This window comes from Protopterus annectens, chromosome 6.part0 (genome assembly GCF_019279795.1).
Source record: "Protopterus annectens isolate FY-2018-M chromosome 6.part0, PAN1.0, whole genome shotgun sequence".
Classification (NCBI taxonomy): Eukaryota; Metazoa; Chordata; order Ceratodontiformes; family Protopteridae; genus Protopterus; species Protopterus annectens.
The window spans coordinates 1,915,414,200-1,915,432,271 of record NC_056737.1 but is presented as its reverse complement, the minus strand read 5'-3'; the positions used below and the strand labels follow the sequence as shown (position 1 = coordinate 1,915,432,271).

At 43.6% G+C, this 18,072-nt stretch overlaps 1 protein-coding gene across 1 annotated transcript in view; it reads left to right on the top strand.

Annotated features, from left to right (window-relative positions):
* The window catches only part of TTLL4 (tubulin tyrosine ligase like 4), a 1,780,839-nt gene that overhangs the window by 349,779 nt on the left and 1,412,988 nt on the right, over window positions 1–18,072 (top strand). The window contains exon 10 of the mRNA XM_044073711.1: window positions 9,869–9,979. Coding sequence (XP_043929646.1) covers window positions 9,869–9,979 — 111 coding nt within the window. The remainder of the gene's footprint in view (window positions 1–9,868; window positions 9,980–18,072) is intronic.

Below are 18,072 nucleotides of genomic sequence, written 5' to 3'. Positions count from 1 at the left end.
GCTCCTTTAAATCAGGACCACCCGTTTGGCAATATGGCTTAAGAAGTTCTAAAAAAGATGGAAGAAAATACATAATCTATGCAAACTGTAAATGATTTCTTACAAGTGCAATCTCCAAGATTTAGTAGGCACTGGCCTACTAAGAATTGGTCCTTTCCAACTCCTTCTAGATCCACTCAAGCCAAATCCAGACATACCAAAAGCATCGGGTTTCAGTCCCAAGGGACTCTCAGAATTAAGTAATGGGGGGCCTCCACTTCCAAATCAGGACCTCCCTATGGTAAACGGTCTCAATGACTTTTTCCTTTAAAATTACCAAGCACTTACCTTTTAGCTGGCCCTTTGGGGGGAAAGATTGCTGCTCTTGCAAAAAATTGGGAACTCATTACCCAGGACAAATGGGTTTTAAATAGTCTCCCAGGGATACAGATTTCATTTCCAGACGTTGCCAACACCAAATGGGTGGCCAGACTTGTCCCCAAATCAGTGGGCAGAGGCTCAGAAACAAGTACTTGCCCTCTTAAACATGGTTGGCTATTCAACCGGTACCAGAAGAGGAAAAGGGACAAGGTTTCTATTCCAGGCTTTTCCTGGTACCCAGATACGACAAATCATGGAGCCCAATTCTGGACCTGTCTACTCTAAACACCTTTCTGGACATTCCAAAATTCAAAATGCTGACTCTTCACCAGTTACTTCTATGCTAGGCAAAGATGCCTGGTTGGCAACTGTAGATTTAAAAGAAGCTTACCTGCATTACCTAATCAGGGAATCTTGCAGAAGTTACCTACGCTTCAAAGCAGGCTACTTGCATTATCAGTTCTCTGCACTGCCCTTTGGCTTGTCTACTGCGCCCAGGGTAGTCATAAAGTGCTTGGCTCCAATAATTGCATTTTGCAGGCAAAGGAATATTCAAATATACCCATACCTGGACGATTGTCTAATTCAGGCAGAAAACCAGGCCATACTTCTAAATCACTTGTCATCTGTAAAAAGGGTTCTAACTTGTCTAGGGTACACCATAAAGGAAAATAAATCACAACTGGTACCCTCTCAACAGATTACATTCCTGGTGCAAGCTTGAATATAACTGCCCAGATGGCTTTCCTCGCGCCATAAAAGAAAATTCATTGGGTAACTTACTTCAAACAAGTGGCCACAAAAACCCTGCTATCTGCAAGACCAATACTGCAAGCCTTGGCTTTCATGACCTCCTGCATTCTTATAATTCCATATGCAAGACTGCATTTGAGAAAACTTCAGTGGTAAGACTATGGAGTCAACATTCACAACCTGAGAACAATGATTCCTATCATACCTTGCCTACGCCTGGAGTTCCTATGGTGGGCAGAGACCTGCCACCAAAGCAAGGGACTGCCATTCACACTACCCCCTGCCGCCCAAACCCTAACTATAAATGCATCAGGCTATGCATGGGGGGGGCTCAATTGGCAGGGAAGTGCATTCAGCGCAAATGGAACTCAAATCAAATGCACCTACATATCAATCATAAAGAATTGTTAGCTGTACAGAATGCTCTGACAGTCTTCAAGGACTACATTCATCCAGGACAACTAATGTTAAAGATGGGCAGCACCAAGGTTATGTGGTACATAAACAAGCAGGGGGGGTACACATTCCTACCCCCCTCTGCAGACTAGCCATGGCATTGTGGAACACGGCCTTGAGCTACCAAGTGCAACTACAAGCTCAATTCCTGCCAGGAAAACTGAATACATTGGCAGACGTACTAAGCAGAAATCTCATGAACCCACACGAGTGGAAACTGGAACCACGGATTTTCAACATGTTGACAAGCAAATGAGGGAGCCCAGACATAGATCTATTTGCCTCCCCCCAGAACTACCAGTTGGACAAATTTTGCACAAGGACTCCTCATATAAAAGCCTGGAAAGTGGATGCTCTGTCCTTCAGTTGGAAAAACCTATCTGTCTACACCTTTCCCCCTCTGCCTCTGCTCTCCAAGTTCTGCTAAAAGTCAATCAGGACAAACCAAAAATGATTTTGATTGCTCCAGACTTCCCTCGCCAGCACTGGTACCCACTCCTGTGCAGTGTGTCACAGATATCTCCATGGCACCTGCCTCAGACATCTTCCTTGCTGTCTTAGCAGGAGAACCAAATTCTGCACCCTCATCTCCCAACATTGAGCCTTGCAGCTTGGCTAATCACTTAAATTCACCTTGGCATTCCTCAGCAAACCTGTGATGGATGTAATCTTGGAGGCGAGAAGACCTAGTATTAGAAAATCGTATGCTGACAAATGGAAAAGATTCTGTGCCTGGAACCATTCTTTAGGGATGAGCACAGCAGCGCCCAATTTACCTCAGATTTTGCAATACGTAAGTGAGGTGCTTCACAAGGGCCTGTCTTTTTCCTCTGTTAAAATCCACGCTTCTGTTATTTCAGCTCACTATAACACTAAACCACCCTTCTTTTCTCATCCTCTGCTGAAGCAATCTCAAGGGGGCAAGGAATTTAAGACCACCTAGGAGAGCTCCTACCCCTGCCTTGGACCTTAACTTTGTTTTGGAAAAGCTCACTTTACCTCCTTTCGAGCCAGCTGCTAGTGCAGACTTAGCATTTCTTTCTTGGAAAACAGCCTTCCTTTTAGCAATCATTTCAGCTAGAAGGATATTTGAATTACAGGCCCATATGACAGTGGAGCTTTTCATCATCTTTCATGCAGACAGGGTATCTCTGAGGACCAATCCATCCTTCATGCCCAAGGTGGTTTCCAGTGTGGCTTTTAACCAATCCATTCATTTGCCAACCTTCTACCCCAATCCCAAGAACAAAGGGGAATGGAGTCTACATTCCTTGGATGTGCACAGGCAACTTAGATTCTACTTGGACAGAACTAAATTTCAAAGAAAATCAGATCAATTGCTAGTGGCATTTGCTGCTGGGGCAGAGGGGAAGGCTATTTCGAAACAAACCATTTCTAAGTGGATAAGCCATTGCATTCATTTCTGCTATAAGCACCATGGAAAACATATCCCCCAGGGGATCAGATCTCATTCCACCAGGGCTGCATCTCCTTCTGCAGCCTTTCTCACAGGTGTTCCTACCAGGGATATTCTAGAAGCTGCTACCTGGAGTTTGGTGCATAGTTTCACCAAGCATTATCATTTACCAATTTTCTCTAAATCCAGAGCTGGCTTTGCCACTGCTGTCTTGCAGGGCCTTGTAGCTTGGTCCTAATGCTGTATAAATCCATCCTCCCAACCATAGCTTTGGGAATCTACCCAAATGTAATGACTGCAACAGTGAAACATGAAGAAAATAGTACAGTTCTGTACAGTTACCATAAATGTAGATGTTCGAGTGTATTCACTGTTGCAGTCCTGGTTGCCCACCCTCCAGCCCCCTGTTTTTCTCTTACTATACCTCTACTTTCTTTTACTATGCTTAAAAGCCTTTTTGGTGTATTTGCTTTTGGTTGGAGGTATATTTTTGTGTTTTTAATTTTATTTGCTCCCCATTTGGGGGGCACCTGACATCTGGGGCAAGAAAAACTGATGTAATGGTGTCTGCTGCATGTTTTATACCCCTGATGACCTGACATCATGGAAGAAGGGACAGGACCCAAGACTTTGTTAATCAGGCTGAATGAGGGCAACCTGCCCAGCAGATTACCCAAATCTAATGACTGCAACAGTGAATACACTCTAACATCTAAATTTATGGTAAGTGTACACAACTGTACTTTCCACCCAGTCAGTGGGACATGGTAGCACAAGAAATTAAAAAGCTGCTTCAAAAGAGTCAGCCAAACAGTACCACCAGACCAAACAGGATCCAGATTTTACTCAAGATTCTTTAGTGCCAAAAAGACAGCGGACTGGAGGTCAGTTCTAGACTTCAGTGTCTTGAACAAGTTTGTTTGACAGACAAAATTCCGGATGGTCACGGTACAGTCTGTCCTTTCTTTTCTTGAGAAAGATGATTGGATGTGCTGTATAGATCTTTAGGAGGTGTATTACCACCACATAAAGATGAACAAATGCTCCAGAAGATGCCTCCGCTTCGGCTGGGAGCCAGATGCTACTGAATTCACGCACTGCCCTTTGGTCTCATCACAGCCCCCAGTGTGTTCAAATGCATGGCAGTGGTTGTAGCTCATCTAAGGTTACAAGGATTCCATGCGTTTCCCTGTTTAGATGACTGGCTCCTCACTGCCCCCACCAGTTATCTACTGCTTCATGCCTTGGACTCCTTCCTAGACCTTAGAGTACTTGGGCATCAATAAACTGGGAAACATCAAAGCTGTCACCCACGCAAGAGAAAATTCATTGAGTTAACACTCAACACCAATTCCTGTATAGCTGTTCTACTTTTTGACAGGCTTCAGAGGTTAAGGTCACAGCTTCAAGTGACACTTTCTCACTACCAATGTCCCGGCTCGCTTAGTCTTACAACTTCTAGGGTCAGTGGCTGCGACAATCACTCCAGTTCCATTAGCAAGGTACCACATGAGGTTACTTCAGTGGCTCCTGGCATCACAGTTGTCTCTTAATACACCCGATGTCTTGCCTAATCTGCATAACCAACTGATGCAAGCAGAATCTAATGTGGTGGATTATTAGAACAGGAGCTGTGGAGTCGCCTTTTCACCCCCCCCCCTTCTCAGCCCAAGGCCGTAGTGACCACGGATACATCCCTGATGGGGTGAGGGAAATTTTCAGGGAAAGACCGTCCAAGGCACTTGTGTCCCCCTTAGAGGCCAGATTGCATATCAACATCCTAGAACTGAGGACCTGCTTCTAGTGTTGCAAGATTTTCAATCAACCCACCCTTCGGGGACAATTGCTGTCCAATCAGACAACATGGCAGTGGTCTGGTACATCAACAAACAGGGAGGAACCAGATATTACTCCTTATTTCAAGAAGCCCTAAGAGTGTGGCAATGGGTGATAGCATCCAACCGCTTTCTGATAGCAACACATATTTCCAGGAATTCCAATGTGATTGAAAGCAAACTGAGTAGATGCATTCTCCTGCCTCACGAGTGGTCTCTCAATCGCAATGTAACGAAGATTTTTTGTTGCTGGGATCAGCCTTACTGTGATCTATTTGCATCTCCCATAAACCACAAATCCAGCAGCTTCTTTGCCCTGTTCCCCCCCCCCCCCTTCAGGGGGAGTCCCTGAGAGATGCTGTTCTAAATTATTGACCCCCCGGGGCTGCTTTACACCTTTCTGCCCCTGCACCTGATTCCCCAATTCTTGAAGAAAGCCCGATTTTGTTGAGAAGCAGTTTAATCCTCATTGCTCCTTATTGGCTCTGACAAGTCTGGTTTCTTTTTCTCTGGCCTCACCTGGTTTACTGTTCGTAGACTCTGGAGATAATGCCAGACTTGCTGCCCTACCCGCAGGGGATGGTCCATCCAAACTTATGCATTCTCAAACTGATGGCTTGGTACCTCTCCTTCCAGTAATTGCCAGGCAGAAAAATCTCTCTTCCCCAGTTCAGAAGATTCTTCTGCCTTACCGTAAACCATCAACCAGAAAACTTTAAGTAAATGGATTAGATTTGTCCAGTGGTTTCTTGCAGAAAAAAATTGACCCCTTTTCAGCCTCACTTGATAAGGTTCTAGAATATTCATCAACCATTTTCCAATCAGGAGCTTCAGCTTCTACTGTTTAGGTTCACTTAACTGCTATTTCCGATTTTCATAATGGCTTTGATGACCTTTCCTTAATGTCTCATTACCTTTGCAAAGCCTTTTTGAAAGGCGTTTTGCATCTGAAACCACCCTTTAAAGAACCCATCGAACCTTGAAATTTAACATTAGATTTACAAACTTTAATTCATTAACCCTTTGAACCAGCAGCCATCTGTGATATCAAATTCTTATCTTGGAAGTCCCTTTTCCTGGTAGCCATCACGTCAGCCAGGAGAATATCAGAATTGCAAGCCTTATGCGTGAAACATCCATACATTATTTTTCACAAGGAGAGAGCATCACCCAGAACCAACCTTTCTTTCCTTCCCAAGGTTGTATCTGACTCTGTTACTAACCAAGCTATAGACCTACCAGTTTTCTTTCCAAATTTCTCAAACAAGGGAGAATATTGTTTACAGTTGTTGGATGTGCACAGACAATTACGTTTTTACTTGAATCAAACAAAGTTGATTAGAAAATCAGACCAACTGTTTCAAGCACTAAATTGGGCAAACAGGTTTCCAAAGTTACCTTATCAAAATGGTTGAGAGATTGCATCACCTTTGTTTACGACCAAAATAAACCAAATCTATCAACAAAAGTCTAGGCTCATTCTACTAGATCAGCTGCCACTTCAGTAGCCTTCCATTCTAAAGCCTCTATGGATAAAAATTGTGCAGCGGTGACTTGGGCTACCCCGCATATCTTTATCGCTCATAAATTGGATACAGTCTCCAGGGGAAGAGCATCCTTTGGCTCTTTGGTGCTCAGAAATATCCTTCCATAGGGCCTTCTGGGACATAAAGTAGCTGGGGACTCTGTCCCAACAGTCCAAGAATGAATGAAGATTAACATCATCAGATAAAGAAGTTGTGTTCTTACTACAACGTTCCATCTGTGGTGGTTGTCTTCATTTTTGACCTACCCCCCTCCAAAGACTCCTGGAGGTTCGGACCTAGTCCTGGTATTGCAGTAGGGCAGTTGCTCAGACAACATTTCTACTTTTATTTCTACCTTTACTTCTACGGGCAAAACTTGATCTGAGGAGAAGGGAAGAGGGGCACTATGGCTTAGCCTTAACTCGAGAGTTTCTGGCTGGAGCAAGCTTGTTAAAATGGCCAAGTTGGTTCTGAGGACGGAACAGAGACCCAACAGTCAAGAATGAATGAAGATCAACAACACAGATGAAACATTATAGCAAGAAGATAACTTCTTTTTACTGTTTATACCTTTCAGAATTTAAGGATGAATAAACTTTCTCTCTTGCCCTTACAGGGAGGGGGCAGAGAGAGAGAAAGTCAGATATCCACACTCTGAATGTTGATTTCCCTCCAACGGGTTATCCAATCAGGAGATAACTGTTGTGAAGATGGTCTGTTGTATACTAAGGTAGGATACAACCCAAATAGCCAAAGGCTACTGTAGCAGTGAGGAATCTGAACATCTATTAAGGTAAATGCAGCTTGCACAGTTTTAAGAACAAAAATTTTACAGTCTTCAAAAATTAAAAAAAAATCTAAATTTTACATAATTATACCAAAATGGGATTGTCAGAGAGATGAAGAAAGTAGACAGGCGTATAAGGAGATGAGGTGCATGGCAAAGAGAGAGGTGGCTAAGGATAAAGGTGTATGGAGAGTTGTATGAAAGGATGGACACTAAGGATGGAGAAAAGGACCTGTACCAATTGGCTATACAGTGGGACTGAGCTAGGAAAGATGTGCAGCAGGTAAGGGTGATAAAGGAAAATATGGGAAATGTACTTGCAAGCGAGGAGTGTGTTGAACAGATGGAAAGAGTACTTTGAGGGGCTCATGAATGAAGAGAATGAGAGAGAGAGAAGGTTGTATGATATGGGGATAGTGAATCAGGATGTGCAACGGATTAGCCAGGAGGAAGTAAGGATAACTATGAAGAGGATGAAGAATTGGAAAAGCTGCTGGTGCAGATAACATACCTGTGGAAGCTTGGAGGTGTTTAGGGGAAATGGCAGTGGAATTTTTAACCAGATTGTTTAATAAAATCTTGGAAAGTGAGAGGATGCCTGAGGAGTGGAGAAAGTGTTTTGGTACCGATTTTTTAGAATAAGGATGATGTGCAGAGCTGTAGTAACTACAAAGGGATAAAACTGATTAGTCACAGCATGAAATTATGGGAAAGAGTAGTAGAAGCTAGCTTAAGAAGGGAGGTGATGATTAATAATCAGCAGTGTGGCTTCATGCCAGGAAAGAGCACTACAGATGCGATACTTGCTCTGAGAGTGTTGGAGAAGTACAGAGAAGGTCAGAAGGAGTTGTATTGTGTCTTTTAGAGAAAGTATATGACTGGTGCCTAGAGAGAAAGTATATGACAGGGTACCTAGAGAGGAGTTGTGGTATTGTATGAGGAAGTCGGGAGTGGCAGAAAAGTATGTAAGTGGTACAGGGATATATACAAGGGTAGTGTGACAGCGGTGAGATCTGCAGTGGTAGAGACAGATGTGTTTAAGGTGGAAGTGGGATTACATCAAGGATTAGCTTTGAGCCCTTTCTTATTTGCAGTGGTGATGGACAGATTGACAGATGAGATCAGACAGGAGTCCCCATGGACTATGATGTTTGCAGATGACATTGTGATATGTAGTGAGAGTAGAGAACAGGTTGAGGAGACCCTGGAGAGGTGTAGATATGCTCTAGGGAGGAGAAGAATGAAGGTTGGCAGGGCTAAGAATATGTGTGTGAATGAGAAGGGAGGATGGAGGAATGGTGAGGATGCAGGGATTAGAGTTGGCAAAAGTGGATGAGTTTAAATACTTGGGATCAATAGTTCAGAATAGTGGTGAGTGTGGAAGAGAGGTGAAGAAGAGAGTACAGGCAGGGTGGAGTGAGTGGAGAAGTGTCAGGAGTGATTTGTGACAGAAGAGTACCAGTAAGAGTGAAAGAGAAGGTCTACAAGAGAGTAGTGAGACCGGCTATGTTATGGGTTAGAGACAGTGGCATTGAAAAAAGGCACGAGTCCGAGCTGGATGTGGCAGAGTTAAAGATGTTAAGATTTGCACTCTGTGTGACAAGGGTAGACTGGATTAAGAAAATAAGTATATCAGAGGGTCAGCCCGGGTTGGGCGGTTTGGAGATAAAGCCAGAGAGGCGAGATTGCATTGGTTTGGACATGTGCTGAGGAGGGATGCTAGGTATATTGGGAAAAGGATGTTAAGGATGAAGCTGCCAGGTAAGAAGAAAAGAGTAAGGCCTAAGATAAGGTTTATGGATGTGGTGAGAGAGAGGACATGCAGGTGGTTGGTGTGAGAGCAAGATGCAAAGGACAGGAAGAAATGGTAACAGATCTGCTGTGGCAACCCCTAATGGGAACAGCCGAAAGAAAAAGAAGATACCAAATTAGACGTAATGTGAAAACATTGGTTAAGAATAGACGCAAATTATATATGACAATTATTTTTAACATTTAGGGAAAATTTAGCCTGTTTATAGAGAAATTAAGTTAGTATAATGCAAACAAAAATTGTAATATGAAGTGAGAGAAAAGCAGATTTAGAGAAAGTATGGGGAGAGAAATTGATAGAAATAAGGAAATGAGTGAAGAAGGGAGAGTAAGGAGGAGTAAGGTATGAATAGGTACTTGTTCACATTTAAGGATGTAGTTTATCCTGGTGTTGAGCAAGATAGTTTATCCTGGTGTTGAGCAAGAACAGACAGTTTTTGGCTAAGACGTCTTTCAGAATGGGTTTGAAGGATGGGAGGGAGGGTACTGAGCTGCTGGATACAGGTAAGGAGTTTCAGGCCTCAGCAACATGGTATGAGTATAGATAATGCCCAGCAGATCTGATAGTTTTTTGGGCAGACAAGAGTTTTTGGTCATTGGATTAACGACCAGCTTGGGAACACAGTTTAGAAAGTTATATAGTGATGGACAAGCAGCTGGATAATTTCATTGGTGGTAAGAGGCCCTGTGTATATGTTCTAACAATTTGGTTCTGAAAGGGGTATTTCCTACGGATTTGGCAACCATGTTACAGCATTACTTGTTGCTCATTTCTTTTTTTAATGTTTTGTCTCGTACACTTGCCTCTTCCTTCCACCAGTATACTGCATTATTTTAGTGCTGTTCACTGTATTGACGTGCCTCATGTGATGTACGTTTGTTGTGATGCAGAAAATGATGATTCTTAATTTTTGTTGTGTAGTGGAACTTCTGCCTTGGCCGCAAAGGAAACTGCTGAAGTGGAAAATGAGCACAGTCACTCCTAACATAGTGAAACAGACCATTCAGAGGTCTCATTTTAGGGTCACCAGAAGTAAGTACAAAAACTGTGTGTTGTATGTCATAGTATGGATTCAAATGAATTAGTATAAAGATGTTTCCTTGCCATCTGTATGCATGTTCTTCAGTAACACTGATTGCAGAACTTTGTGTGCATGTCCACTGACTTTTCTGATTCCAAAGCTTTCATTAAAGCTAAGATTAAAGAAACAAATTTTCCTCTCATGCTAGAAGGAAGAGGCGTATATTCACTCTGAGTCTCTAACAAAAGTGAAGGGTCTCATCTTGAGTCCAGTTGCTGTCATCTGCTTTGATTGTTTTAAAGGAGAAACGTACTCAGACTGAAAAAACATGTTTATTTCATCAGATCTTGAGGTTTCCTACATTTTAATACTACTTTTGGATTCTGTATACTTTTTAATATGTAATTCCAGAGTCTGCCCACAGGGGGTCCGACATCTTGATTAAAATAAGCAGGGTATACGTGAAAACACATGTAAAATCCATGGACTGACAGGAGCTTAGGGGCTATGATGTAATATTTTAAAGCCAAACAATGCAGTGTGGGATACTTGGAGATGGACTAAAAAATCAAGATGCCGGACCCCATGTGGGGGTAGACTCTAGAATTACATTTAAAAATATGAAAAAGAAGTATATAGAGTCCAAAAGTGGTGTTGAAATGTTGGAAACATCAAGACATGATGAAACGAACATGTTTTAAGTCTGTGGGTGCGGTTGTCCTTTAAGACACTAAAAAGGCTAACCACCACAAAAGGAATACAAATCAAAATTTCTTGTTGCCGCAGAGATATAGGTACAGATTCATCAAGTTCAAACCATCAGATCGTGTAGCATCTTAATACAGTATAAGACGTTTGCTTGCCATCTCTTTCTTCATTGAAATTCACCTGTGTTTTTTGTCTATCTGTTGTGGCTTCTTTTGTTTTAAATGATTCTTGAATGTTCATAGGTTTATACTAGGCTATCTGCCCCAAGGCATTTATAAGCCTAGCCCGAATTTTTGTGGCTTACGCCACCCCTTATATGAAAAAATACTGTACCCATTAGTTTGTTGTGCCTCTGTCCAGCAGTGACACAGAGATGATTCCTGGGGTAAACCTACGATCTCCCATCCACAGGTCAAGATTTTTCTTGAACAGAGCCAGCGAGGTGCTCTGCCTCACATGGACCGGGACTCTATTCCACAGCATAGGGAGTCTCTGAGTGATAAATCTATCCCTCCAGCACGTCCTATTTATATTCGTGCTAAGGTTTAAGTAGCTTGCTCTAGTGGTTTTGGTGGATTTGGATTTTTTGAGGTGGAGCATGTCCATTAATTCCGGGTTGGACATGGTCTTGTATGTCAGGCACATGTCACCTCTGAGCAGATGGTATGCGACTGAATAGAGCTGGAGTTTCTTCAATCTGGCAGCATATGACAGATTTTGGAGTCCCTTTATCCTTTTGGTGAGAAACTTTTGGGGTCTCTCCAATTGCTGCAGATGTCGGACGAGATACATCCCGAATGGGGCATTGTACTCGATCATTGGTCTGATAAGTGAAGAGTACAGGGGAACAATGACCTCACTAGATCTGGATGTGAATCCCTTCATGATCAGGTGGGCAATGTAGAAGGTCTTTCTAACCACTTTAGCAACGTGAGTGTCAAAGAAAGGCCACTGTCAACCTGGGTCCCCAGGTCCCTGATAACCTCTTCTGTGCTTAGTGGATTGCCACCTATATGGTAGCTTGGGGTTACCTTGTTTTTCCCGAAGGGTATGACTATACATTTTTTGGCGTTTAACTTCAGGCCATGGCTCTGGCACCAGCTATTTGTTTCCGTGAGTCCCTTCTGAAGGATATCCGTGTCCGATGCACTTTCCACTATGGCGCCCAGTTTGCAGTCGTCTGCAAACTTTGTCAGCCAAAGTCCTCCCATGTTGGCCTGTACTTCTGAGAAGTAGATGCCGAACAATAGGGGGCCAAGGACCGAGTCCTGTGGGACACCACTTGTGACCGGCTTGGAGTCTGACATAGCGCCAGCAACTCTAACCCTGTGGGTTCTGTCCTTAAGCCAGTTTGCAACCCATCTTGTGACATATGGGTTTACATTTAAGCTGGTAAGTTTTTCTACAATACCCGAGTGGAGTATTGTGTCGAAAGCCTTTGCAAGGTCAAGATAGGCTGTATGGACTGCCTTTCCCTCATCAATGGCCTTGGTGACTGTTTCGAAGAAGTCGACCAAGTTCAAAAGGCATGATCTTCCCTTGACGAAGCCAAACTGGGTCGGGTCCAATGTCTGCAAGTCCCCTATATCTTTGTTTATGAGCTCCATTATGATCCTCTCCATAGCTTTGCAGACTAGACTTGTTAAGCTTATGGGGCGGTAATTACCAGGGTCCGTAGAGGCACCGCCTTTGTGGAGTGGGACCACAGTTGCCATACGCCATTCCTTAGGCACGTATCCTGTGGTAAGGCTGAGATTAAACAGCTGCCTTATGTGCGGGTTTAATTCCTCATTTAGCTCGTGTAGCACACAGCCGGGGACACCATCCGGTCCCATTGATGCTGTGTTTTTAGCTTTCGAGAGAGCAGCTTTCACCTGCGCATTTGAGATGTCTGGGAGGCTACACTCCGCTGGGATAGTTATCTCTCCTTTAGGGGGGGAGAGGGGGGTGAAGTTTGCACTGAACCCGTCTGCCAGTATGTTGGCAATGTCTGTGGGTTCAGTGATTTTTGTATCATTTTGGACTAATTCTGAGCATATCTGGGAGTTTCCACCCAGGTTCCTAACATAGCTGAAAAAGGCCTTATCATTGTCCTTTGAATCCATGGCAATTTTTCTCTCAAAATTGGCCTTAGTTGATTTTAGGTACCTCTCATTTACATTCTCCAGGGCATATTGTCTGTCCTGGACGGTACTTAAATTTTGAGAGGAAAAGTCGAACTCTTTTCAAATGTGTTACTTAGCAGACCTGAAGTACCTCTCTTTAATAACTCTTCATAGCAGAAGTTTTCTCGTTCAGAAAGATTTCAGAACTGCAGGCCTTGTGTAAAGAATCAGTCAGTTTTCCACAAGACCAGGGCATGTTTGAAAAGAAATTCCTCCTTGTTCTTTAAAGTGGTCTGTTAGCTTAGAATCAGTCCATTTGGCTCTTTCTTTCCTAAGGAGAATAGACATATTCAGGTATGCGGAGAGCATCGTTGAAAATGCTAAGTCTACAAGACCATCTGATCATTTCCATTTTATGAAAGAAATTCCAGGATTTAACATTAGAGCTAAAATCAGAAGCCATTTTATCTCAGCAGCCTTTATTTGAATCGGTGGCTACTGTTCTAGATAAGCTTTGTGCCCAAACATGACTTTAGATCTAATTCAGTTTTTATTTTTAGGTTTATTGCTGTCTTGTAATTGCTTTATTGTGCAGACAGTCATAATACAATATTAAGGTTCCTTTAGTTAGGTTGTTTTACTAATTGCTGTATTAAAAAATGCATTCAGTTGTATATTTATTGACTGAGTGCACAGAATCCACTATCTTGCATAAGGAGGCCCATTCTTGTCAGCTAGCAAGACTGAAACTGATAAGCTGCAAGTTTTTGTTGCTTTGGTATTTGCAACTTTCCTAGTGTACTAGTCCCACTACCCTTCAGTCATAATGCTGTATGTCATCAAGGTTATTGTAGCTTGCTCTCCTGGTCACTTTTGCAACTCAAGAAGGTCACATCTGGGAGAAATGACATTGGGTTATCTAGTGTTTAAAGTTATATTTTGTGTGTATTAAAAATATTTTTTTTTACCTTAACCTTTATTTACATATCCTTACACTTTTCTTATTCAGTCGAGTGATCAGGTCAAATGTTTCACTTTTTTTCTTTAGTCAGTTTTACCTCTTCTAACCCTTCTCTAGGACTTCACATTTTCTTGCTGTTCCTCATTGTTTCTGTCCATTTCTAGCTTTGCACTTACTTGGTTATGAAATATATATTCTACATTTACTTTTAAAAAGCAAAACACTATATCTAATGATATTTTTGTTTGAGCTTTTAGCTGTTAATAATTTGGTTGAATCAGTTTGCTGTTTGTGGAGTTGCCTTTACAAAACTGTACATTTCTGTTTTTAGATTTTATTTGCTAGTTACTTTCAGCTGCTATATGTTTCTGGCTGGTATTTAGAGAAGGGTGGATGAGTCTTTTAAAAAAAATGTAGAAAACTTAGCCAAAAAATTATATGCTGCTTGCCTTGGGGTGGAATATTTCACAGAGGTGTGAAATTTAATTCTCAAAATGCTAGCTGTAAAAAAGTAAGTTAAACGTGCAAGGTCAAAAGGTAGATGTACACCCACTTCTGAAGGGGTTTTGTCTACCCTCTCCATTGGCCAAAGTTTCTAAACCCAACCCAAGTCTTCCAAATATAGAGACAAAGACACGGATTTCGAATGGGATGGAGAAGAAACATACGTCTGACAGTGATTATTCCAAGGAGTTACCTCTATCTTCTGCAACTTCTGTGTTTAAAAAAAATACAAAAAAAAAATCTCTTACATGTACCACTGATGATTCTTTGGAGTTTGAGTTGTCAGTTATTGTTCGACAGTCTTCTGCCCTATACTGTTCAGATGAGAAAGTGTATCCCCGATATCTGATGCTGGTTTCAGGAGGATTCTATATTCCAGTCGTTTGTTATCAGGTCTGCTAAGTTGCTCTAGTTTGAAGCCAGTTGGTCACCATCGAGATTGATTGAGCCTCCCTGAAGTTTCACTAGGAAGTATTTCTCACCCCTTCCACTGGTACAAGACACATAGATTCATGTGTGATTACTAAGTTAATGACTCCAAATGGCCTTTTTAAGTTTAGCCATGCTTCCCAGTTGCATTGAACAGTGTTTGATATGATAGGTTTTTTTATAGGGAGTGTATATAACTTGGGCATGACTGCTTACATAGTTATGTATCAGTTTACTCTTTCTAATAGTGACATAAGTGCCAGACTAGTGGCAAATTTTGAATTCCCCATCCACTAGTCCCAGTATTGCTTGATCAGGTGCAGGGAAAGAACCCTGCTTCACATGAATGGGAAGCCTATATTTCTAAAGAGGGGGTAATCCTCTAAGACACATGCATGACCCTCCAACATGTCATCTGTTGCAGGTCTGGATCCCTGACCTTATCTGAAACAATTTGATCTGATATTGTCCATTTTATAGTGGATCAAGAATGGGTCTTCGGATCAGTCTTCGGATCAGAGCTAACCATTTCTCAGACATACGATCTGAGCCTCAAACTCCTCCCTCTCCCATAATGCCTCACTCACAAACAAATCCTCAGATCTCGTTTGCCGGCGTTTGGTCTGCACACGGTTGTGAGCCTCTTCACTGTTGAGTAATATCTTCCTTGTTTTCTAAATTTTTCAGAGCGTAAGTATCAGAGTCCTACTTCCCACTGAAACAAGTCACCTTCACCAGCTTGTACCCACCTGGCTGAGCGCTATACCAGTGCGGTTTACACATTCCTCTTTGTCCTCTAGGTCCTCTTGGCTATCGCATTAGGAGATGGCTTGAATGATGCAGAGGTTCCTCAAAGCCTAGATCTTGCCGGGGATTTTGCCTTCTCTGACCCACGTTGGATCTGTGAGTTCCAAACCAAATGTCTCAACCCCCTCCTCCGATCCCTTTGGTTCGGAGTCGCAGGGCCTGGTGATTTCGAGTGGATAAGCATCTGATTGTGGGATGTTTCTTTCCCTGGCTCCAACAGAGTCTCAGACCAGCTCTGCTCCAATTTTGTTGGAGCAGAGCAGGTCCCGGATCAGAGAGATTGATGCGAGGTCCTCTGTGTTGGTGTCTGCTGTGACTTTGTCCTTTTCGGAGCCGTCCCTTCCCTTGGGGCCTTTGCTTTTGATAGCTCTGGTCTGGCGCCTTCTTGTGGCATCTGATCTGGGGTGGCTTCATCTCTTTCTCCCTTGGGGACTTTGGCATCCGGGGCAGGAGACTGGCTTCTCTGGCATCCTCTGCATTCCAGGAGACAGAGGACTTTCTTGACTTCTCAAGAGATGGTCCCTCCTCCAGCAGGCCCTTCCCAATCCTCTGTGGGTCGAGGCATTGCTCCTATCTGTCCGATCCATGGTCAGCTCCTCCAGGAGATCCTCCTGCCAACCCCTCAGAGTATCCCATGGAGGAGGTTCCCCCAGAAGCACTGGTGCAAGGTGAAGCACATTGACTCCCCTTTGGAGTCTTGAACAGAGGACAGTGACTTCATTGGAGGGGAATGTCCCCCCCCCCCCCGATCTCCTTACGACATCTCCTTTGGAGATATCCTGAAACAAAAGGGTGGATTGTCTTCCCAACACCCTTTCCTCAGAGTAGTAGTGTTTCTGAAGGCATTTCAGGATGGGATAATCTACATCCTGGGCGAATCCACTGGCAGACAAACTTGACCTCCTCGCTTGCTGGGGCATGGAATGAGCCTGACACCATGGAACCAGTCCTGAAGAGTGCAAATAAGTACCTTAGTCCCCCCAAGGATTGTCCCTTCTGGAGTGTTCCTGGAGGCATTCAGGATGGGATAATCTACAATCCCGGGTGAAATCCACTGGCAGATGAACTTATTGACCTCCTTGCCTGCCGGGCTTGGAATGAGCCTGACACCATGGAACCAGTCTGAAGAGTGCAAATAAGTACCTTAGCCCCCCCCCCCCAATGATCATCCCTTCTGGGGCAAAGATGTCCTGGTTGCTGCCATTGTTGGTGTCTCCAGCAACCAAGAAAGAGCTCACCGAACATAGTTATACTGTCCCCCCCCCCCCAACAGAGTCTCGGGCCTTGGACATGCATGGGAAGCGAGTGTATGCTTCAGCCACCTTTTTGCTGAGGGCATTAAATTATCTGGCACATTTCACTCTCCTCCAGAGAGACTTGAAGGAGCTTTCCACATCTCTGGGGCATTCGCTGTCTGAGAAAGCCTTTAAAAACTCTTTGAGGCTAATCTCCCACGCGGCAGAGGGAACCTCTCGAGCAGTTGGTTCAGGTATAGCTCTTAGATGACATGCCTGGATGAGGTTATGCTGGTTTGCAGACCCCTTCAAAGTGTCATTCATTAACGCCCCATTTGATAGTTCCTCCTTGTTCAGACCATCGGTTAAGGAAACTCTGACCTGAAGCAAACAGAAAGGCAAGTCTCTATCTGCCGTGGGAATTAAATCCCCCCCCCCCCATGGACCTTTTCCAGGAACCAGCGAAGCAGGAAGATGTGGTTCTGCAAATCTCAAGGGGCCTTCCCTGATTTGCAGGAAGAGTCCTCTTCCAGGGCCGAGGGAAAGGATTTAATGGCAGATTCTGCCTCGGGGGCAAAGGAGGTCCACATAACCAGGGCTTCAGGGAACCCCTTCTCTGATGAGCCCTTTCAGTGCTCCTGAAGCACTGCCCAGCTGTCCTACTCTGGAAGCAGTCGGGGGACAGACTATTTTTACACCCAACAGCCTGGACAGACATAAATGACGCTTGGGTATTAAACATCATATCCAGCAGATACTATATTCCCTTCCCCCTTCCTCCACAGGGGAGTGTCTCCCTAATATGCTACCCAGTCAGAGTGAGAATGCCCTTGTAGAATTGCAAAAACTTCTAGACAAGAGTCATTCAGCTGGTCCCAACCAAACAACGAGGATGCCGAACTTATTCACACTTCTTTTTGGTACCAAAAAACTGGGGACCTTTGGCCCATATTGGATCTCAGCAATTTAAATTAGTTTGTCAAGAAGACTAAGTTCTGCATAGTTTGCAGTACATTCCATTCTACTGCTAATGCACAAGGACAACTGGATGTGCTCATTGGATCTCCAGGATGTGTACTGTCATCAAAATAGACGCACTCTAGGAGATTTCTACACTTCCGGCTGGAGGCTGATCATTACCAGTTCAAAGCACTGCCCTTTGGTCTCACCACAGCCCCCTGGATGTTCACCAAATACACGGCAGTAGTCACCATGCACCTCCATCTGCAAGGTTTCCAGGTGTTTCCTTACCTGGACGATTGGCTCCATATGACATCCACAAGGCATCAAGTGTTCTGGATGATTCAGGTGATGTTGCCGCTGTTCACCTGGAAATCACAGTCAACATGGCCAAA